This window comes from Corvus moneduloides, chromosome Z (assembly GCF_009650955.1).
Source record: "Corvus moneduloides isolate bCorMon1 chromosome Z, bCorMon1.pri, whole genome shotgun sequence".
Taxonomy (NCBI): Eukaryota; Metazoa; Chordata; class Aves; order Passeriformes; family Corvidae; genus Corvus; species Corvus moneduloides.
The window spans coordinates 69,810,307-69,835,734 of NC_045511.1; the positions used below are offsets into that span (position 1 = coordinate 69,810,307).

At 34.7% G+C, this 25,428-nt stretch overlaps 1 protein-coding gene across 1 annotated transcript in view; it reads right to left on the reverse strand.

Moving 5' to 3' along the window:
* The window catches only part of MAN2A1 (mannosidase alpha class 2A member 1), a 111,957-nt gene that overhangs the window by 57,223 nt on the left and 29,306 nt on the right, over positions 1–25,428 (reverse strand). Inside the window, exons 4-11 of the mRNA XM_032095476.1 lie at positions 22,128–22,299; positions 20,309–20,436; positions 18,658–18,831; positions 17,380–17,566; positions 12,071–12,248; positions 7,829–8,031; positions 3,198–3,383; positions 1,726–1,840 (exon numbers count right to left, since the gene is read on the reverse strand). Of these exons, the coding sequence (XP_031951367.1) occupies positions 1,726–1,840; positions 3,198–3,383; positions 7,829–8,031; positions 12,071–12,248; positions 17,380–17,566; positions 18,658–18,831; positions 20,309–20,436; positions 22,128–22,299 (1,343 nt within the window). The remainder of the gene's footprint in view (positions 1–1,725; positions 1,841–3,197; positions 3,384–7,828; positions 8,032–12,070; positions 12,249–17,379; positions 17,567–18,657; positions 18,832–20,308; positions 20,437–22,127; positions 22,300–25,428) is intronic.

Genomic DNA, 25,428 nt, shown 5'->3' on the forward strand with positions numbered 1-25,428 from the left:
CCAAGAAAGGAAACTTGTCCCTGGTTGTACCTGCTGCCTGCTGGAATGCTGCTGCAATGGTCTTGTGTTCTGGTCCTCTAAGTGTTTTTTACTTCTTCACACCTCAAAAACAACAGCCACTTTCAATCTTGGAGTCTTCATCGTTTGTCTTTCTCAACCCTCTTGATATTCATTCTGAATGCCTATCTCTGAGCAATTCTTAAAGTCAGCTTCCATCAGCCACCAAAACACCACAGTCTGTACTCCAAAAGGAATGCCTTTGAACTTTCAACTTGCTCAAGGTTTGCAAAGGTGTTTTGTAAGTATCCTGAAGTTCTCCTGTAGCAGTCTACAAATCCCATATTAAAAAGCGTTTGTTGCTACATTCAGTGCACAGCAGATACTAGATTGATATGCTGCAGATATTGTTTAGCATACAGATAAATCTTAATCTACTTTTGTAATCACCTATTTTTTTGTTTTACATAGACACAATAAATTCATTGAAATAAGAACTTCCTTTTTAATTTCTGCTTTAACAGTGGTCATAATAGCTTCTTGAATTAGTATGCTCCTAGGCAATATACAGTTTAAACAGCAATTAGTACTTCTACAATGCAGTGGTATTAATCCAGACTGATAAAGAACAGGAACATTAGTAAAATGTAACATTGCAATGTCTTCCAATGTAATTCAGAGCAGGAGTAAAAACTTCATCCTATGAATGCCTTCAAAATATTCCTACTTTATGAAAGTGCACACTCATTTTCCAAAGAGGAGAAAAATTATATATTTGTGACACACATGCACATAGCATACATATGCAGCATACATATATATTTGCATAAAAGTCATAAAAAGTATGGAAAACTATTTTAACTTTTTTTTTTTTAATGTATACATGTGACTGGAAAAGTAATTCACTTGGGACAACTAAACCAGTAGAAAATATGTCATGTTTATTATGTCAGAAGTGTGAGGTAATCATATAATAAAGACTGTCTTAACCCTACTATGTTTATGCACAAAGAAATTAAAGCATCTCATTTTGTCCCTCTTCAAGATAAATGCATTTATGCAGTCTTCCTAAAAATTCCTAGCTATCACAGAAGAGGACTTCTGTTCAGAGAGTGAAGAAACTAAGAATTCTGAAAGGAAGCAAAAAAAAGTGTGTTTCTTCAAGGTGTTCTTCCTGTAAAATAGGTCTCAAAATGATACCTGAGGATTCATTGGTGACTTTATCATCCATTTCATTGAATACTCCTGTTTCGAATAATTTCAGCAAAGGAAAAAGATCACAAGGTATTGTCTAGACCTAATCTTGCAAACTAAGGCTAGGCCTCTGTGAGAGAAGGAAATTTTCTTCTTCCCATATTTCTTAAGTTACAAGTGAAGTCAAATTACAGGACCGCATACTGTTATATATTCAATTACATATGTATGCCACTTAAGTCACCAACAAATTTATGCCCACAAGGAAATTAGAACACCTGCTTTTACTAGGTCATTCACAAAGGGGAATAAAATAAGTCCCTTTAGCTGTGTGGGCTTTTTTCAGCATCAACTGCTGACATGTTCAGTTTTTACTTTCTAATATCTTGAGCTAATATGAAGAGTGATAAGTAGTAGATTTCTGAGAAGGCATTAGCTGCAAATTCAGTTCTGATGTTTCTCAGGCCACTCAAACTGTATTCAAAAGACATAGCTCATATTTCATTTTGGAAAAAATCAAGGAAGATAGCTCACCATCTTCAGGAATGGAGTTGCTGTGTCGTAATTATAAGCACTTTTGTCCTTTAGGATAAGAATATGAGCACAGTCAATTATCACTTTCTTCAAGTTCATTATTGAATGGAAAAGCCTGTTAAAACATTTAAAATCTTAGTTAGTTTTCAATTTTTTTTATTCAATGTGGTAATATCAAAATGTAAAAACATTAAAGAACTCAAAAATATGAGCTGCAGATAAATAAATAATTTTTTTAACATCAGTATTTTATGAAATTAAGAACAGTAAGTTGCAATGGGTGACCAGCCTGAAAAATACAGATGTATCTGAGTTATATTCTTGTCTTGCATACTGAAAATGAGGTACATCTCCTCCTGTCTGCTATGCTACAAAAGGAGTATCCTCAGAATACCAAGTACTTTGTCAAAGTGTTAACCTTAGTAAAGTTTGCAATTTGTATATTTGATTTTCAGTTTCTATAGTGGAGACAAGCCTGAAACACTGGTCACAAAGTCAAGATTGTGTTTACACAGGATTAAGAGAAAATCAGAAACAAGAAGAATATAAACTGTAAACTATATAAACTACCAAGATGTCCACTGTTACAATTCACACAATGTTTACAAATTTCTAAATACAGAGAGCTGGATAATTTTATTTGTAAAGTGAAAGAAACCTTTATTTTACTCTCTCGTAACCAAGTGAATTGTGAATACCTATGACATAATAGATTAAAACCATGGAATTTAAAAACACTTGTCATGAAATAGTTTAAAACAAGAAGGAGTATTTAAGATGCATTTAAAACAATTACTTATTTAGTGAACATGCTGTACCATCAGTCTACCTTCATCACCTCAATTAATCAAATTTACTAGTTCTTAACTTTTCAATACGTATCATTTTTCTGAAGAAACCCAAAATTAAAGCATGTGCATACACAGACGTCCACATATCATGCAATGTTCTTCAAAAAAATTATATGAAGCAGCTAGCAGAATAATTTCTCAATACTGAGAAATATACCCCCCAGCTGAAACAATAAGCAATGACAGACAAGCAGAAGATTGTCAACATGAAAAAGATTTCTGACATTTAAGAAAGGAAGACCACAGAGGGTGTGGGATTTTCCAAGGAATATACGCTTAAATTAGCACATCTTTGATCATGGTTTAGGACAGACAAATATAAAAAGTTCTCCTATATGGCTGTTACTGAAAAAAATTTCTCTTATTAAGGAAATCTCAGTAACGTGTCTACCTTTTGAAATACCAAAATTTTGTTTGGACATCAAATTCTTACACAAAGAGTTAAAAAATATTTCATAAATGAAGAGCATGGGTAATCAAATCCACTTCTCATGCAGAGCACCACTACACTATCAGTGGAGTATGTTGCTATATCAAATCTGTATGTTGGAAATAAACACTTCAGTTCTAAAAATGCAAAAGGAAGTTAAGATTTAAGTTTATGTATTTATAATAAATTACCTGGTGCCATAATCCACAACCACCCAATCTTTGGCTGTTCCTGTAATAGCATCATGATGCTGGAAGAGTCCAAGGTTCCTCCTAGCTTCTGTCAGCAATTTATAGTTATCCACAGAAGGAAATACACTCATCTTCTCAGATTTACTGGACTGTACTAAAGCCAAGGAGTAGAGAATTTCAGCTGCCCTGGAATTGCAGAGAATAATCAAGTATTTATATAGGGTTAACATGTAAAAAGCAATACACATTTGATCTAAAGAATAAACTGCAAATAGTTCCATAAGCTCTTTAAACCTTGTTCTTATGCATTTTAGCCTGTTTCTATCTTCACACGGTAGCTATCTGCAAGACTTCTGTGATGGAAGATGGACTTTTAAAATAAAAATATAACAGTGCAAACTGAAATACACACTCATAAATGTGTGAAGGATACAGATCTGGTCTTAAAAATCCCACAGTACGGGTAGAGTGCCTTATAAGAAACATACAATTCCCATTTCAAAAAGCAAATTATTAATCAAATAAAATTGTTTTAAATGAATATATTAAACTGTACCCTATCCAATATCTATTCTGCCATTTGCACTTAATGCAAACTAAATTCTTGTAAGGGCTTAGAGCACCTCGTGCACCTGCTCTATACATTCACCTGAACGGGAAGAACACTGGATTCCAAAACCCTTATGTCGAACAGAATGCAGAGCCTTCCTCTTCTACATCTGTTGCAAAAGCCTAGCACTAAAATATTACCACTAGATTCTTACTTTCTTTATGAGAATCTAAATTTATTTTACAAAAAATATCCCCATAATTGCCAGTTATTATGGATATTTGACTAACAGAAATGCCTGCATAAATTCTGAGAAAACATCTGTTAACTTTTTTCTTATCTTCTTTCCCTAAAATGTTACAGTTCTATTTTTGCAAGTCTGAAAATTGTCAGATTCTTTTTCAAAATTTATTAGAGGTTAATGAACACTTCTCAACTATTTGAAGCAACAAAGATGATACAGGTTAATGCCACAAAAAACAAAGAAATCACAACAACGTATTTTCTTGTAATGCTAACTTCTAGGCATGCAAGTAATAAATTTTAAAAAAAGAAGGAAAATAAGTTGACTCTTTAATTTACCCAAGTTCCCAGTGAGGGCATATGTTCAATTTTAAACTAGGTACAACAAAAAAATTTTAAAAAAACCCTTTTATCAGACTATGCATGGTATTAATTGTTAACATGAAAAATTCCTTTGGATTCAGTTTTCTCCTCATCTTTATGTAACACATAGGTGACAGTTCTATAAAAACTGCAAGTATCACATACCCAACTACACAGAAACGTGCACTGTACATGTAACAGACTAAACTATTTTCATGTTGTCAATATTTCATGAACAGGATGAGATTTTGCTCTTGCAGTTTAGGTAACTGCTCAGAAGCTACATACAAAATCAAGGTGTTTAAAAGTTACAATTCTTGTATTTAATTACTAGTGCTAGATTAACCTTAATCACTGTAATTTTAATGTTGCTTAGCGCAAATTCCTACTTCTGTGCATCCCTCCTTCTTTGTCCTATTGCAGCTTTGTGGATACAATATTGCTGTTAGCAAGAATTTTTCCTGCTCTTTTCTAAGTCCGTGAGAGACTCTTCTCTCTCACAGAAGATATTGCAGAGTTTTGTAAACCTTGAACACCTGCAACCTTGAAAAGTCTTGTTTATGGTACAGTAGAAAAATATTTTGACAATGAATGTTTTAGGATTTTAGCCAATCACCCCCAAGGGGTGGCTGATCCTTTGACCAATTAGACTATGAAGAAAAAGTCTATAAAAGAGTTTGTAAAATAATTAAACAAATCAATTTTGCTGCACAGTTCCTGCCTGCTGGTTCTTCTCTCCTCCTCTCTACGTCTGTGGGACATGGTGATATCAACAGTGGAAATACAGCTTAATTTGAAAGAAAAATGAAAATATTTTAGTTGAAAAAAAGACATCAGATGTTCATTCATCTAGTGAATAAACCCTGTCTAAAAACACTTTACCTTTTTTAAAAAAATTGAGTTAGCCACTAAACACTGACCTAACTGTACCTATTATTTTAGTCCTTAAAATAAGGTGAGATTTCCTTCCCCACAACTAACATTAATTTAATTTTCTTTTTTATTAATAGGGATGTCTCTCAGATGCAGAGTTTTCCTTTCATGTCTCAATATTTTTCTAAACACTAAAATGGTTCAATGGTCAAAGATGAAAGACACTCAGAAATACATCATGGTATTAGAAAACACTTCAGCTTTTAGGTAAACATCTAATGCCTTTCCATGAAAGCTGTATAAAGCCTTGGTTTTCTCACCTCTGTTTCAAATTACTGCAGATGACCTGAAATAGTTTTTACAAATTTACCTCTTCATTGTAATTTGTAGTATCTGTCCTGGATAGGACACTGCAAATATACCAAAATTTGCTTCACTGATTTGTCAAGGCCTACACTAGCTTACAGTTAAGTCCAGTTTATGTTTAACTTAAATAAATAATTTATCCAAGAGATTTTGAACTCTCAAGATGTAGTATTTTCTATCCATCTGTATGGTTAGAAGTATCACTGTAGTATTCATTGTCTAAATTACTTCAACAATTTTTTTTGCAGATTTACCGTAATTTTTCCCTGTTTACATCAGTAAATAATAAAACCACAGATTGTGTCCCTATCTTGTCCCAAACCATGCTGTTGTTCTTTCTATCTTTTCGTCACATTATATAAACTTCTGGTCCATATTTTATCACCCTTTAAACCACTTCAATCCACCCATCTCTCACTTAAAATTAAAAAGTCAATAATGTCTCAAATCACTGTCAATCTCCATTATAAAATCCTTACGTTTTCTTACACTTCTTTACTACCCAAACCCAAACAAACCTTTTTTCAAACAGGAAAAACCTTAAACAAACAAACCCTTTTCTTGCTTAAATGGTTAGTTTTCATATTAGGTCCTGAGGCTGAACACTGGCTTTTAAGTAACAGTGAAGTGCTACTTAATTCTGGTTCTGCTGGAACTTAAAAATATTCATCCTTGGTAAAGAACACATACACATGTGTTGTATGAACCTTCTGTTGTATGAACCTTCTGTTCATGACTCCTTCCCTCACAAACATAGACATACCCCATATACATGGATATATGTTAGCTCAAAAATATTGCGGAAATAATTATCACGAGTTCGAGGATTAAATACGATCCTACTAAATTTCCTTTCCTTTAAAGAAATGAAAAATAAAAGACAAAACCCCTACTCCTGCTGTTCTCATAGCTATTGTGACATTGGTGAAGATTCTCACAGTTTCTGAAAACAAAACTGACAAAAAACCTGATATTAGAACAATGAGAACATATTTATACATTTTTTCCTTACACGTTATTTACAAAGGGTAATGAAAAATTAAAAACCTCCCAGGTACTTTTTTAAACTATACTTTGTTTTAATACCTAAGAACATTGACAGTTTGGTGTTTCTCCAGAGATTCTATACCCAAACCTTTTTCAGAAGTTAAACGCAACTGAAATGAAGGAATCTCTTTAACAATGTAAAGTTGTAAATAGTACAAACAAATTCATATGAAGTTTCTGCAATCTATGTAATAAAAACCAGAAAAATGACAATTAAGTAACCACACCTAAAAATATTAAAAAAATAGACTATGATGAAGCTGAAGGAAATGCTTGGTGCATTTTAAGACACAGAAAGGAAATTAATCAAAACTATGAAAAAACAATTATCTGGATAATCCAATTTATAAGAACATTATCTGTCCTGCTCTTCCTGTTCTCTTGTACATCTTGTCTTCTCCAACAGCAGTATTAAACAACTCTGTTTTCACTGAAAATTAAAGATTCCTATGATGAATCATCCACTTTACCACAGTAAAAACCGGATTCCTTGGAAGAAATAGAATAGGTTCTGCTAGATAGTTTCTGTTCTGAAAGGTACTTGTATCTCCCTCCAAAACACTACTTTCCAAGCTCGCAAAATGCTGCTTTCCACACCTCTCTTGCTCATTCCACTACTGCAGCATCCATTACAGCAAAAAATTGTAATCCTTAAGGAAGGCAATACATGAAATGTTCAGGGTTTACATCATATCCATCTGCCTTAGATTTCTTTCTGGAGCTTTAAAACACAGTTAAATCATCTTATCTTATGTCTGGTACAAGAGGGAACCACTTAAATACTCCATTACCAAAATTCAGCAACTATTTTTTTCTTTAAAGATGCAGACAGTTTTCAGAAGAACAGTAGTCTGAGATCACTTGTTACACAATATTCCTGGCTATTGCTCAGCTTCCTCTAAGAACCTTTGTAAAATTCACATCTTTGTACTTCTCTCTAAAAAAGTTCACAGTATAGCCATAATCCCTTATTGTTTTGATCATATGTGTGCCTTTTGTTTTTGCTGTTAAACTGCCTTTGTCTCAATTCACGAGTTCTGTAGCTTTGACTCTTCCAATTCTCCAAGATCCTGCTGGTGGGGGAATGAGCAAGGGGCTGCCTGGGGTTAAATCACAACAAATACTTACACATTCATCTCTCCTGTGTGCCAAGAAACACGTTATGAATGTACTGGATGGCAGTATTTACCGTATGTAGGACTCCAAGACTCTGTCCAGGCGTTTATAGAAGGGTCGTGATGTAAAGTACCCACTCCAGTAATGATGATCTCTGTCTGCATAGGTGAAGAAGTCTCCACTTAAAACAGGAAAAAATGAATTGCTGCTCTTTTCACCCAAATTGCTTTCTTTGCGCAGAGCTTCAAAGTAATCAGATAAAGTTCCAAACTGGGCCTGAATTAAAATTAGAATTACTGTAATAAAGTTCCATTTTCATTATGCAGAAATACAAAAAGAATGAATATGCTTGGTTCCATATACATTTCAGAAACATGCCACTCTTCCAGCAGATTTATAGCAGAAAACCTATCCCAAAAATCTTTAAAGTTCCGCTGCACACTTTTCAGACAAACTGGATAGCATTTCAAAACTCAATACAAGAAGTACTTTCAAAAAAGCATTTCAACTCAGTACAAGAAAGAGATGGATCTGTTGGAGCATGTCCAGAGAAGAGTCACAAAAATGATCAGAGAAACACCTTCCCTATGAGGAAAAGCTGAGAGAGGTTGTGGTTGTTCAGCCTGGAGTGGAGAAGGCTCTGGGGAGACCTTACTGCAGCCTTTCAATAAAGGAGCCTTACAATAAAGATGGGGACAGGCTTTTTAGTCAGACCTCTTGTGCTAAAAAAAGAGGTAATAATTTTAAACTAAACCAGGGTAGATTTGCACTAGGTATAACGGCAACTTTTAATATGAGGGTGGTGATACACTCAAGGTGCCCACAGAGGTTGTGGATGGCCCATCTCTGGAAACATCCAAGGCTGGATTGGATGGGACTCTGGGCAATCTGGTCTAATTGAAGATGTCTCTGCTCATTGCAGGGCAGTTGGATGAGACAGCTTTAAAGGTCCCCTCCAACCAAAACCATTCTACAAATGATGAAATATGATTTTTTTTTAAAGATATAAATATAAATACGAATATAAATAATATGTATTTATAAATATTTATAAATATTTATGAATATAAAATAACATCTAAATGTCAAGAAGTAAGTGAAGCATTGTTTCATGTCTTACAAGTAAGTCTCTTATACACAAGCTAAATAATACCTCAATATTACCCAAGTAGCTGTCTGGACTAAATAAGAAATATAGTGTAATGTAACAAAAGCATAGTTCTCCTAATCCTGTCTTTTCAAAATTAACTCTCTTGTGCTCCAGATCTTGCTTAACGAAGATGACTAGTGATCAAAAAAAAATTAGCATTTCCTTTCAGAAGCTGGTCCTTTTAACTCTGTACAAAGAAATTGCAGTTAGAGATGTAACATGTGGGAGTAAAAAATAAATTCATTATCTTCTGGTCACTTTTAAAAATGCTAAGATATTGTAATAGCAGATCTTTACTGGGTAGGTCAAAAATGGTATCCTCAAGCTTTAGGGGCACAACAAAAAAAAAGAAAAAATAAATGGTTGATACCAATGTTGTTAGTATTAAGAAATGTTGTTAAAGAAGGCATAAATGGCAAACTGGATTTTGAATGAAAGTGAAAAAAAAAAAGGAAGCTGGAACAGAAGATCACATTACTTTACCAGGAGTATCCTCACCTTAAGTTATAATGATAATATCAAGTACCTTTGTTTGCTATTACTATTATTATTTTTAACAATAAGCATACAATGAGCATGCTACAATTTACAGCATCAAAACCAACTTTTAGTAAAAATCTTTCAAAAGTGACTTGGAATATAAGGACTATCAGACTATCACTGTGACAACAAAATTAAACTTTTTAATCATTTAAAAAACCCCAAACACTTTCACTTCAAAGTCATTCAGATCATCCAAGTATTTGTTAGGTGGATACAATACGGTAACTTGCCACTTTAAATGGCAGTAAAGCAGAGAAAGATAAATATTGCCCCTGAAATCCCACCATTAGTAAACCTTGCCTTATTTCTAGGCATACTTGGTCTTTTCCCTCACTATCATAGGGACCTACAAGTAGAAAACAAAAACCAAAAACAATACACCAAGAGAAGACACAGAGATGATCTCACTTTTGCATTGAATCAGAGGAGTAGAACCTCACCAGTGGAAGCACCAAAATCAGGTGAATGGAACAGTGAAATAGCCTGGTTGACTCTTCTATTGGCATACAAAAAGACTCAGCTTAATTTATATATAATAGATGCAAAGGAGATCTCTGAATGGGAGATTGAATTCCTCAAGAGCAAAATAGGTATGTTTTACAGTGCTGTACCACATACTTTTAGATCAGAATAGTGGCTGGCAGGAGAATCTCAATGGTAAAAGACATATCCACTAGATAAACATCACAAAGAGCTGTCTGAAAGAGTAAATCTCTCTTCAGATCAGAAAGGCAGAGTAGGCACTCCCTTGTGTAAGCAGTAATACACCAGGCATCTCAGCACTTCAGGAAGAAATGTGAACTCTTCCTTTATGTAATCTAAGTTCTTACATAGCTGAGCGTGTCCTGTTACTTGCCTGTGGAGGTACATTCCACTAGGGAAAGTGCAGAAGAGTGTGGAAGTTCTCCGTCTAAGCTCAAATTTTCAAGAATAAATGACATCAGTTTCAAACAAAACAAATAATCAAACCAAACCAGAAAAACAAACAGACCAAAAAATACCCCATCAGACAGGCAACAAATAAGAAAGAAAAAAAGAACAACAAAAACAGAGAGAGAAAAACCTAAGTATCTGAATAAAATGAAAAGGAGAAATGCTCTGATGCTGACAGTGCTCCAGCTGATCATAAATATCCTAGGTATGAAGTGGTAGACAAAGAGGATTTTGTATCTTTTTGTGTGGGTATTAAAAACCAGAAAAAGGGCTGGATACTTCTGTGAGGGAACCAAGGGTTAATGCAATTCCAGATGGGCACACCTAGCCTAATGAAGTGGACTGATAGAATCCTTGACAATGGGCTGAACAGAACCTTTCCAAAAAGGAACTTTCAGATGTCTCAGGACAGCACTGGTCCTTGAAGAATGACTTCAGACTTACAGCCTTCAGTTTTTGCCCCACAAAATCATCCAGCCCTGGTTAGCCATAACTACAGAAAATATGTTGCTGTTAGTATCCAAAGAGTACCAAAGTGTATACCTGTACAGTATATGCATTTTTGACAGAAATAAAGCAAGTGATAGCAGCAATCTTAAGTTTTAAAAGACGGGCTTTAGATTTAAAAAAATTTGAAGAGTCCTCTCCAGGTGTATCTCCGTCCACTAAGACGTAGTGGTCCTTCACCATACATCATGTCGCCTACATCCCATAGGAAACACATAAAATCCAGTTTTCAGATAAGATATAATCCCAAGAAATCATCTTGGCAAAACACAAGCCCAGAAGTCAGCAGAAAGTAATAACATACTATAGGCACTAGTCAAATGCACAGCTGGAAGAATCAGGGAAGGTCTCAGAAAAGATAAGGAAAAACAGATGCATGCACAAACCACACGAAAGATACCAGACCAGGTTTTTAAAAAAACCTGAATGTGAAAGCAGCAACAGTGCACTCTCAGGTGACACTCAAAAAACCCAAGGTTGTGGTCCCCCATTTGTTACTGTCATGTCGAAAGATGATGAAAAATTGTCTGAATACAGAGAACATCTATAGTACAAGTCTCTAGGGCCATCAGCTTACACATTAGAGCATATGAATGTGTGTTTTAACTCTGACACATAAATGCTGATTTGAAGTGGTACCTCATCTGATAATTGTGTTAGTATACTCAGTCCTTTTGTAGCCAGGTCAGTCTCAGATTTTACCACATGTGCCAGCAATGGCACCTCTTAAGACTTTTTGGTTTGTTTTGGGATGTAAAACCAAGAGGACTCAAATAAAGCAGCAAAATTTTCTTGAACTTCTAGTGAGAAAATACAATAGTTTTAAGTAACAAATCTTGTGAGTCGTAAGTAACAATACCTGAAGCCTGTGAAAACAGGAGCACTAAGAAAACAATTAAAAACCTAATAGCTGCTCTCCAAATTAATCTGGTTTGGAAACTATCTATAGTTTTCAAGCCTGTATTATTAATAGCAAAGGTTTTGTTTTGCGGGGAGAGAAGGTAGTAAAGGAAAAAAAAAAGTGAGCAAGCTACCAAGACACATCAATCTATTGCTAAATAATATATTAAGTCTTGCAGTTGCAAAAACTGAACCTAACAACAATTTCTTTTTTCCATGAAGAATATCAGAATTTTGGGAAATACTGTCTTCTCCACAAACCAGAAAATGTGTTGTAGTTACCTTAACATGCCACTCAGGACGAGAATTCATATAATCAAACAACTTCTGATAATTCTGGTACTGCTGATCCCATTCTGAGCTCTCAGCATAGCGGAAATCATCCCCAAGTGGAGCCAACAGGACTTTCGTATGGAAAAGTTTTGACTTCTTCCTGTATTGATCTAATATAATCCAAGCCCTTGAGAAGAGAAAAAGAGAAGAGCAATTAGGAAGACAGAGGGAAAAAAGTCAGCATTTGGCAAAACAATTCTTAGATACCAAGTTGTGCATTAGGATGACCCTAAACAAGACATACTAAACTCCATTATCCCACTTTGTAACAAAAAGCTGGATGCAATTCTCCCCACTGGGACACCATATTCAACCTACTACTGTTGCAAACACCATGCTAATAAAATCCTTCAATAAGCTTATCAAGCTTCATCTCAAGCAGTAGGGCAGTCTGGACCAATTTGTGCCTGTGCCAAAACTAACCTACAGTTCAAATCATGTTTACCTGCTTTATATTTAGATAACAATCCTAATCTTCTCCAGCTCCTATTTACAATAATAAGCAAGCTCTTCTCATCCCCTCTGGTACCTTCCTTTGATACTTTGCTTCATGTCTTCATGTCCTTGACAGAAAAACTGCCCATAAATTAATCTCTGAGGAACTCCAGCCTTGTAAATAAAACAAGTAATTCAGGAGGAAGTTTGCTGCTAAAAATCACTGTTCTCCATTCAGCCAGCTTCTTATGTGCCTTAGAGCCATCCCTCTTGAATCTTTGAGTCCTGAAAAACTAAATCCACTGCTTTTATGCTTTTGGCCTTAAAAATCCTTCAGCACCTACTAATTCTAGGATGGGTAAACTATCAGTTCCACAAAAGCAATATATTAAGAATCACAAGTCTGATATCTAGGTTATTGAAAAAGTCCATTTTCAACCCTCCCCCTTCAAGTCACAATTATTATCAGCATCTTCAGATGCTGATACCCTCTAATTAAAATTATGTAAATAATTCCCATAGGAAATATAAACCATAGTAACATATTTAAGAAAACAGAAATACAAATTTCAAGGCTTTAAAGACAAAAGAGCAGAAAATTCAGATTCTAATGAGGTTTTTTTGTTTCTTCATGTCTTTTTAATAGACGATCTAGCAAAATCACCTTGCAACTCACACTCTTGAAGAACTGCTATATAAACATTTATACAAAATTCTAGTCCATTATATTTGAACCCCCTTTTCCTTTGAACCGCATGTCAGGGTTTACTTATTTATCAGATTGCAAAAGTACTGTGTAAACACCAGGTCTGACTGTATTCTGGAGGGAGAATGGGGCCACAACATTAACTTTAGCTAAGGATCCACAAAGTTCTGAGACTACAATTTACCCAACCAGTGGCTATCATTACCCTGCCCCCTGTTTATTACTGGATTTATAGTGCAGATTACCAATCAATACTTTCCATGATTTCAACAGGTTGTAAGATTTAAATACAAAAGCTTCCTCATCACACAGCTACCAGAACAGCAGCCACAACACAAGACTTGGCAATGCTTCTTTCTAGGGAGCCAGTCTAACTCAAATTTTCCACATATAGGCTATGGTTAAAAACATACTTTAGTGTTGAGTCTCTTGAAAAATACAGGTTACAGTTAACAGGATATTTGACTCTGACATCTCTCTTCAAAGTCCTTCTCTGGTTTCTTTCCAAACATCCTGTGAAATTTATAAGTATTGCTGCTCTCCATTTCTTAAAGTACTGATAACTGTGGGATTATTCTATGTTTTTAAGGGGATGGCAAGATCTTCCTCCATTCCAAACCACTTTCAATTGCAAAAACACTGAAGAACATCAATTCAGGTATATCCTTCTAAGTTTCTCTCAAATAACTTCCTAAATCATTAATTCATATAGGAATGTGAAAGTGCCAGCAGAAAGCCCCAGACAGAGCATGGTGAAGAAAAAAAAAACACCTCTGGAGGAAAAAAAAGATTCCAGTGACTGTCATCAATATTTTCCCATTATTGTTCCCCAGTGAAACAGAATTAGATACATTTTGATATGTTTATCCTGCCTATCTGAAGGAAAATCTGAAAACGAAGCAGGAGATCAGACATGACAAACCTTTTGTTTTCAAGTTTTCAGACTATCACTGAATGCTTGAGACCTTTCACAAATGAAGCAAACCTTTTTGTACCAGAACCGTCTTCTTTTAATGCAAGACCAAGTATTTGAGTAAATACATATCAAAACAATAAACATGGCTGGTTTTACCCCTTTCTATGTTAAAGGAAGAGGAGCTACAACCACCTGAAGTAGGCAATCACAAACATTAACCCCCAATGCCATCTGGCAGTGTAATTCTGAACACAAATTGCCTGTTGTACAATGTGACCATAAGGAGAAAAAAGCTGAAGGGCAAAACTGGGCTCTTGAACAGTAGCTGGTGAAGAGGAAAGTCCTTTCTCTACTGCTTCTCTGAAGCACATAACTTGCAGTACAGATTCTCTCCTATTTCCATGCTTCGGAGAGAAACAAACTGTGCTTCTGCTAACAACTCATTTCCATTCAAGGTAAAAGAAACCTCAACAACCCAGGAAAAAAACCCCCAATACAACAGCTGTTTTTTCTTCCTAGTGCGAAAAGCTTCAGCATTCAAACATATGGATAAGGATGCAGCTGCAAATCAGGGCAAGTGCAAGGGTAGTCTTTATAACCTAAGGTGTTATGAAGTGTAATTAAACAAGTACAGGTTTTCAATTAGGTTGCTGCTTCATTCCTTCTTACCAAGTCACAACTTATGTGGCAAGGCAATGAAAAATCCAACAACTACTAGTCTGAAGTTTTCAACTCAGCATCTCTTTAATGCATATATAAGGCCCTAATAGTATAGAAATCAAAAGCAACAGTCCCAGCTGAGTATTCAAGATCTGGGTTTTATTAATTTTGTTGTAGCTTTGGCATTGAAGAAAGGTCAGCAATCTAAACCTAGTCTCCAAATTAGTCAACTTTTTTCAAATTCATGAATCTTCTGTATTTTTTAGTCTTAAAGCAATCAGAGATAAGAGGCAGATTAATTAGTCTGCTGCAAACCTGTAACCTTGGAAAACTTATGATATAAAGATAGATTTTTCAGTTCTGGAACTCATACATCTCATCATAACAATTGTAAAATATGTTATTACAGAGGTCAGATCAACAAAGTTTTTGGTTGTCTACAATATTCCAACTTTTCATAAAACACACATAGTGTTTTAGCATTCTCCATCAAAACACTACTTCCTGCATTATAGTGGATTTATTTGAAACTAGACACTAGAAGTGTCGTTCCAGTGTTCCAAATGTAAATAATCCAGGCTTCTAACTCAAACACCATGTGTTAGTTTTACTTTTCCCAGAGGTATCATACAGCATACTGCTGTTTCAACTCCCTGTTAGACATCAAAACTGCTTTTATCTAAAAAAGCTGATGCAAAATATTAAGTTTCAGAGACCATACTGAGATGATAATCACTTTAACTTGATCATATGTTCACTACATACCTGCCCCCATTTATCTTATTCTGTAATATGCTTTGAAATGTGAAAACCCATTTCTTTTACAAGATCTAATTCAGATTTTAATGCAAAGGTTGCATCTAGAAAGCACAAGAATTAAGGATAATTAAAAATCAAGACCCTTAAAAAGACTATTCCAAGCAGACACTCTACATTTTATTTATAGCCCCTATGTTTCAGGTATTTGTTAAACAAGCTGTTGCTCTTCTGCAAATATTTGTCTCAGCTAATTGAGATATATTGTCAAGATTTTTTTTTTTTACAACTTTGATTTAATAACATATGAGCTTTCCTTCACATTCAATAGGCACTGGGTGTGTCATATTTTTTCTACTTTTCTCCTGTCACCATCATCTTTCATTTCTCTGCTTCAAAAAAACCCCACTTTTTCCTATTATCATACCAATTCCTACCTTTAAATACAGCAATTGTAATGTATTGTGTTTAATTTTGGTTTTATCTTTAGTAATATTTTGTAATTGAATTTTGTTCAAGTGATGTTTTCATGATGCTTGTCAAAATTTATACTCTGAGAAAAGCAATGCATACTTGACATGTAGACAAGCAGTGCATCATCATCACATCATCACTTTAAAACTTCAGCATCAAGGACCAAAAAGTCACCCTTAATACATTTGTTATGCTCAGCAATATGCACAAACTGTAAACAGCTACCTCAGCTTTTAACTCTGGAAACCTGGTATAGTTTGAAGCCTGAAGATAGCAACAGGAACCATAGAACACAACCATTTTCTGGAAAAACCTTTGGTAGCTTAACTTACTTCCCTTTCTTTTCTCTTTTTTCCTTTTTTTCTTCCTTTACTCTCCCTCCTCAGCTCCCCACCTCCACCCTCTGCCCCCGTCACCCAAAAATGAGAAGCAGTTTTGTAGGAGTGTAAATTTGATTCTTAACTGTGGCAAAACTCTGTGTTTCTACTCGAAAACTAGAACTGAGGTTAATAGGAATTTCTACCCTGGGCACAAAGGAACAGGTATTTCCACCCTGGAGACAAAGAAATAGGAATCAGATTAACTTACGGCTTGCACTTCACAAAACTTAGGCCACAGATTGCCAAGTTTTTCAAGGATATACCACAGGAAATATACCACTGTTTGTAGTTACAGCACACATCACGCTGCCCCTGAAGTGATCCACTTGCAGGGAACTTGCAGTGTTCATAAAATTCACAAAAAACACAGTAAACCAGTAACATGACTACAACCAGATGACTGTGTTCTGACTGTCATTCAGACACTGACTCATGTGTCACAAATAGAAAATTTTTAAAAGTGCCCTTTCCTTAACTACAACTTTTCCTCTAATTTCACTGACAGTTATGTTACCAACTTAGGAGCAAACACCAGGTTATGCAACAGGTATTGTTTAGCCACAACAAGCTTCTTTTAAAATCTTTTACTGGTTTTGGCTGGGGTAGAGTCACAGTGGGCAGTATGGAGCTGTGATCTATGTTTGCTCTGCTGACAGGGTTGACAACAGAGAGATGATTTTGTTATTTCTGAGCAGGGCTTGCACAGCGCCAAGGCCTCTCCTGCATCTGAACCCATGAGTTTTCTCATTTTACTCTTCTGATTCTGTTCCCCACCCCACTATGGGGACAGTGAGCTGAGTGGAGCTGAGCTGCTCACTGGGGTTGAACCACAGCAGAACTAAATTCACCAAGCTATGCCAGATGTCATCTTTGACCAGCATAATTACATTTTTCTAAAGTTATTTCCTTGAGGAGTATGTAAAAACTGTACCTGTGTTGAACATTTCCAGCATGAATAGCTTCTGGTGGAACTCTCCAAGGACAACTTACTCTTCCTCCAGGAAGCCGTTTGAAATCAAACTGGCAGCAGATTTTCGGATCTGGGCCACAAGTATGAGGAATATCATAGCTATAGAAAGGCATCATATGACAAAGAATATCCGTACTGGATCCCAAATCTGGAATAAAATAGAGTAAAACTTTAAAATAAGTCCTCTCAGATTTGTCAAAAGTAAATCACTCCCATACATACCTGCCAAGAATCAGTCCAAGAATTGCACTGGAAAAATACCACATCAAGACAATTTCTTATTTTGAATATCCATAACTTGAATCTACCTTATATGTATATATATATATATATATATATGTATGTATATATATATATACATATATATGTATATATATGTATATATACATATATATGTATATATATATACATATATATATGTATATGTGTATATATATATGTGTATATATATATATATATATATATACCTTATATGTATAAAGAGGGTAAAAAAAGAGATACAGTCAAGATTGGAATGTTCTAGTCAAGCACCAGGTGATTGGGAAAGACAGGGACAAATGTTAGGTGTGTTTTACCCAGGTAAACCTCGTGATTTTTAGAATTTTTGAGGTAATAAAACACATATTTTATACTGCGAGTGGATTAAAACAACTATTAAAAAAACCCAAACATCAAAACAAAACCAAAAAGAAAACAAAGCAAAAGCCAATCACCCTGCTGTCACTGCCTCATTAGCACAATATTTGAATTAGTTGTAATGTTCCTTCTCCTACACTATATTTCCACATAGTAGGAAATAAAGGAGTAGGAGGAAGAGAAAAAGTAAAAAACAAGGAAAGGAATTTTTCACCCTTTTTACTTTTCTTATGTACACTTGCAAGGAGTATGAGAGGATGGAAAAAACAAGAGAAGGTAAAAGCAAAAATGAAAGTGAAAAGAAAGGAAGATCAGAGGAACAATAGCAACAATATTGTTTTTACATTTAGCGCCTTTCCTAATGCACAGATATTCTCATTTCACTTTCTGTTATTCAAAGAGGAAAAAAAAGGAAAAAAATCTGCTAAATTTAAGCTAGATGAAAGGCTTTTTTTAAACAGGATTGCAATTTAAAGTTTTCATGTCTAGACTAACTCTGCTAAATCTCCTCTGTAAATATTTCCATAGTACTTATTCGAGTTCTCTTCATATTTTACCTGTGTAAATTAACAAAATAAATTGACATAAAGGAAGAGCATATACCCCAGTTCTGTCTCCAAAAAAATTCTAGTGTCTTTTGTGTTGCAAAATGTTTTTTAACTGAATAATGAACTCTCTGCACAAGCATATTGGAAAATCCTGTGCGCTTCAGAAGGTAGGCCATTGTTGGTGAATGCCCAAATGGATCAACTGCCCATCCAGACTTCGGTTTTACTCCTGTTGACAAAAGAAAAAAGAAAAAAGGAAAGAAAGTTTTACTTTTCACTCCAAGAAAGTCATTCCAATAATTCAAATCAGAGCACTAAAGATAACATTTCCAAGATTATATACCCAGTTAGGTATTAAACCTCCTGCAGAACCCTGGAATTAACAAACTAGAATTAAACCATTAAACAAACAAACAAAAAAACCAAATATCTTATAAACAAGGCATTCTAACAAAATAAAAAACTTTAAAATAGTACTCCTTGTTGCTATGCTGTTTCAATTTTGCATCAAACATCTTTATTTGGAATCATTAATTAAATACATATCTTCTTTCACTTAAAGTAGTTTACAGACAGTACAATAGGAAAAGAAAGTTGAAAGAAAATGAATGGATGTGGATGGATTAATGAGGTAGCTTGTTGATATTTCACTGTTATTTAAATAAGGTTAATCTTTTTTGGCTTCAGAACTAAATTTTCTTTTGATTTATTAGTTTGTTGATCAATAGAATCATGTTGATTAATACTCTCTTTTCACTGAACTTCATGCTAGTAAATAAAGAAGCTACATCTGATTCGTTTTTAATTACTCAACATGGTTCCTTTGGCACTTTTTACTGTCTTTCCAAAAAAAAACCACAGTAAAGAATGCATTACCCTTTTATTAGGTCTTCCTTCCCCCTCCAATTATGTCAAGCTGTGTTTATGGAAATTGCAATCTAAGAAAAACAGTGAAACAGCTTTCCAAAATAATTTCAGTTAATTGGATGAAATAATCTCAATTTATTATTAAAATCACTGTACAAATATTTTCTATATAAAAAAGTTTCTCTCTTCTTACGGAACTAAACAAAAGAACATCCCAAAGCCAGCAAAACAGTTCAGCCAATGTAACTGCAATCAGTAATTCCCAATTCTAACATTACATTGGGTTTAGGCTTTATACTACTACTATACTACTACTATACTATACTACTACTACTACTGCTGCTGCTGCTACAACTAAATTTTGTAATTGTTTTAAAGCCTGATAAAAGAGAAGCTAATGAATTCAGAGCCCACAGAATTGATCCAAACACATGAAAGAAATATCAACTTTTAAGTAATTTTAAGAATTTCATCATAATTTTTAAAAGACAGGGCAATTGAAGACGATTTGTGATACCAAACATGGGATTTAAAATTCAGCATGATCTAGTGTTAATATTTGGTTATTCCAATATAATACGCATGTCTTACATTGACCAAGACAAAATGCTATGACATAAAATAGTTCAAATACACTTTGTCCAGAAACTTCTATCTGCAAAGAGGAATGGCAAATACTAGACTTCATCCTACAGCTTCCTTTAAACGGTGTGATTTAGTGTTTCAGAAAAGCAGAGTAAAGAGAGTGCCTTCCAAGCATCTCAGAAATTAAAAAAAAAAATTATTTTCCTATCGACTTCTTGTATTAACATAGTTAAATCTTAGATCAATGTACATACCAAGGTTCTTTCCTAGCCACTGGTGTCCTTCTATCAGTTGGTCAATTAAAGAAAAATAATGAGCAGAAGCTTCATCAGGCATGACCCATCCTCCTGTTACTATTTCAAATTGTCCATCTTTTATTAACCTGAAAAATACATAAATCATATTCAGAATCTTCCATATGAAAACACACTCTTAAAATCAATTTCTGTATACTCAACAGGCATTTTCCAGCAATTTGATGCCAAAATCTAAATTGTTTGTGCTACTTCCATCACTGGACTATGTTTCTTTAATCAAACAGGGAAAAAATGAAGTGTTGAACAGTGAAGTTTTTAATGTCTTTATGCAAGGAAAACTAGCTCTACTGCATGTGCCATATTAGATTTTTTTTTAATTAGGAAGAAGGCTGTTTCCTGCATAGATTACAAAAATAAAAATGTATGTGCCACAGTACTGAAGGCCAGCTGACCAAGATGCCTAGACACTGCACATTTCAAGCACTGCTAATATCTCCCCATCTTTGATCTAATATTCTTTTTAGAGTTTTAGGGAGCTGATAGATCTTCGAAGTTTACTGTATCTACAAAGGCTTCAGAACATCTCACTCATTAAAATGCCTTCTTGAAACAGGTCACAGGATGGCCCAGTCTCTCTATTGTCAGTGAACATAAAGATCATGATCCCAGCATCAGGTTGTCCCTACAGTTTCAGCACTTATGTTGTACACCAGCATAGAAGTGCTTAATGAATTCAAGAAAAAAATACAGTGAACTCATCAAAACTTAGTCCCATCACAGATGATACCCATAAGAGTAATGAAAAAGCATGCAACAAAAATAATCTCAAGTGTAGCTTCTCCAAGTCTTACAGCAGCTTAACCAATACCTGATTCTCCTGAAGAGAAGACACAGTTCCCTAGTGATTCTCATTTACTGTTTACTGTGTTCCCAGGGTTATTTTTAATGTCACAAAACCACACAGCTGTGCTGTAATACTCAACCACTGCACATAAATTTTTAAACAAGTAGTTTTTTACCTAGATTCCAAGATTTCCACCTTTACCTAACCTTTGCAGCTGTGATCTCACAGACTTAATGCATACTGCAACACCCGCATCTTGAAGAGGGGCATGAGAAGGAGGCCATCACAAGCATGAAATAACAACTGTTGGATCCTGTCTTAAAGCCAAGTAAAAATAAAAAAAAAATATCCCTGCTTTTTGAAAACCCCAAACAAGATCCTTACTTCAAGTTTATCCAAGCAGCCTCCTTCCTTGTCTCAATGGCTAGGTAAACCTTTTACTTCTATATTCCATTTTGACTTGTGATTTTAAAAATCACTAAGAAGAGCAAGGGTGTAAAGTACATACTACTTTACCATTAAAGCAGCTGCATGTTTATAAGAAACATTTGTATTTAAACACAAAAAATCCTTACAAATTTTTATGCAAACAGAAATCTGATAAAATCTTCATATGTACCATAACAAGGAAAAAATACCATATGTAAACAGCTTCTAGGAAAGGTTGTATTTATTTAGTTGCAAATACCTTAGTGTGACTTCAAATAAAGATCATAATCACTATCCATTACAGTTTGAATGACATGGTTGTACATAGAAACTTTTAGTCAAATTTTTAGGCAACTCAGTAATTTGTCTTCACTTCTCTATTTTGCAACTAGGAGAAAACCAAACCAAGCCCAAAAAGTCAGAACTCAAGCAGCCAATTATTCTAGCAATTCTGCATCACAGGTGAAATCTCAAGTTTACAGTGTAGTCAAACACACAAAGTCTCAACACAAGATACATGGAAGAAAAATTCAGTATTCAAACCTTTTAACAGCATCTTTTTTTTGGCTATCTATTCCATCCCACCATTTTGAAAAGTAAGAAATCTCGGACCATATAAATTTCCTTCGGTTGTCTTCTTGCAGTTTTATAACCATGTTATTTAAAATATGCTGTGTCTGATCTCTGAAGTAATCATCAAAAGTCTTCAGCCAACCTAGGAAAAAGAAAATATGAAATAAAGCCTCTTTAGAGAACTGGCTTCTTAGTCTCTTCAGAGAACAGTCTCAGAGAGAACTGGCTCCTTCTCACACGCCAGAAAAAAGCTAAGTAAAGACTGTTCTTAAAAAGCTGAACTTTACGTGCCACAGACAGCTTGAAGTGCTAAACTTCCAAGGAGTTTCTTTTTACAAAATTTACAAGTTTTATTTCCTAAATGTATAAATATATGGAAATTAATAGGCTTTCCACTTTCTAGTTTTTCTATGCTGTGCATAGTAGAAAGTTTGATCAACAGAATACATGGATGCAAATAACTGCGCATCAGTGAGATGCAAAGGAAAAAGAAATTTTAACCACATTTTCAGACTTCACAATCTTACATAAAATTTTTTAGCCTTTCCATAATACCTTGCATGAGAGAGTACATACATCTTTCTTCCCAGAATCTGTAACTATAACTGAAAAAATTAAGTCTATCTGCTTACTACTTACTGTAAAGTGCTATATTCCTACTCCTACCAGCTTTTGTCATGTATGCACATTATAAGATTTTGTGAAAGCTTCCACATCGTGAAGACTGCACTCCAGACAAATATTATACTAGTAATTCCACTCTGATTTACCAGTTAAGTTCTCCAGAGCCACTACCATTATAATAGTGCCAGTCTGCTTATAGGATACCAGATTAGGCTGTCATGGAATGAAATTACATTGTTTCAAGGAAGTTACATAAATGCAGAAACTTTTACCACTAAAAAATAATTTTCAAGTTTAATTCAAAAATAACTTTATAATTAAATAAAGTCTAACTATTGACTCAGAAAGGATATATTATACTTTATTTTAGGGATAAAAAACCTCAAACATTCATCTTAGGTAGATGCAGAGCTACTGTTTTTAATCTGCAAAATAAGAAATAAAATCATAACACTCCAGAGGAAAAGTTCTAGGTCATTCTATTTTTTCTTTTACAAATGTTTAGCACCTAGAAGACTCATCACCTGTAATACAAGTTTCTCTACAGATAGACAAGTGGGGTCTAATCTATCTTAAAGGGGGAAAATACGTTTTGTCAGGGCAGTTAATATGAAGGCTTAAAGCGTAAAATTAAAACATACTTTCTTCAGAGGAATGGAAATAGCTTAATACAAAAAAAAAAGTTGTCAGTAAATTACTATTATGCAATCATTTCATAAAGACTGAAAACAAATTTGATGAATAATCTGAATATGTAATAAAATTTTTTTCTGACCTCTTCCCATTTCAACCTGGGTTGTATTTTTTTTAATAGAAGCTTCCACTCCAAGAATTGAGATCACATAGACAATTATTCTTTCCCAATTCTCATTTACTTTTCAACAAATCAAAGGAGTATTTTACTGATAATTACATTTAAAATATCCATATGTATTAGACTGCCAGTTTATAGCTTTATATCAAGAAATTTCTTCTGCAAGAGACAGTATCATCCTAGCACACAACTAAAGGAGGATAAATTAAAAACATCCTATGATTTTCCTGTACAGCAATATATCATCATCATAAACTATTTCAAAGTCTTTTTATATTGCAGCAATAAAGGCAAATTTACACTAGTCTTCTGAAACATTCTTAAAAATGTTAAGAAAACAGGCTAACTAAAACATCAAGCTAAATGTCAAAGCAGCTGACAAAAGAATACAATATGATGTAGGAAGTGTTATAATGCAAGATTGTTTTGTTTTAACATACTCAGTTCATTACGCTGAGGAAGAGTGTAACATACTGAACTGTTAACAGTGTGTTAACAGAGTTAACATACTGAACTGAACACACTTCAGAGAGTACTAGGAAGTTTTTACAGGTATTCACAGACTTAGCTGCAAGCCAACAGAAAGCCCTCTGAAATGTAATTACCATACATCTATTTATTTATAAATAGAACAGCATATTCTGCATTGGAAAGGGCCTATAATGATCACCTAGTTCAACTGCCTGACCACTTCTTGGTTGACCAAAAAAAAATGTTAAGAGCATTATCCAACTGCCTCTGAAATACCCTCCCCAGGAAGCTGCAGGGAGCAGCGAGGTCACCCCTCAGCCTCCTTTTCTCCAAACTGGACAAACCCAGACTCCTCAGCAGCTCCTCACAGGACAGACCTTCCAGCCCTTCTGCCAGCTCTGCTGCCCTTCTCTGGGTGCATCCCAGTGCCTTCACATGCTTCCTAAGGTGTGGTGCACTAAACCCAATGACTTACAGAGACTCTTCAATTTTGCACGGAGTCACACAATAAAAATTTTTTTTAAATTAAAAAAAAAAAAGAAGCTGAACAACAAAATAATGGATAAATCAATTTACAGTTGCTGGCTAGAGTATTATTTCACACCTCAGTCCTTAATACAACATAAGAATCTACAACTTGTGTTTATCCACAAACTAAAAATTTGTTCCCAGGCTGAAAGAAAAAGGTTTACCAGTGTATTTCCAATACGAAACTTTCAGTACAAAGACAGTTTACACAAAAATTGCAATAGTTCAGAGCTGCAATTACCAAGACTAAATATGATATTAACAGCAAAATAACACTTGTTGGTTTAAATGTACATAAAGCCCTTTGTCAACATAAAAGTCACAGGAACACAGAATCACTGAGGTTGTAAAAGACCTCTGAGATTATTGAGTCCAACCTCTGAGTAACCATCACCTTATAAATCAGACCATGACAGTGAGTGCCATGTACAGTTTTTCTTTTAAAAACTCCAGGGATGGTGACTCCACCATTCCAATGTTTAACAATCCTGTAAACAGGAGAAAAAAATAGTACTGTTTTTCATGTCATTATGCTAGGCTTGACATAATACATATTGAGGACTTAGCCGGATACTTTCATTTTCTGCCACCCTGTGTGATAACGGAGGGCACACACTGCTGAGCTGCTTGCCTTTTCATTCCCTCTCTCATCCTTGTCCTCAAAAGTGTGGAAAGTTGCTATCTTCCCCCACCTCCATGAGATTTATCATCGTTATGCAGCTGTTTGTTTTTTTGATTTTTTTCCCCACTCTAATGTAAATTTACTTGGCTTGACAGCATATTCCAAGCATCATGTCTGAATATCAATGCAACTCATTGCTCTACAAAAAATCC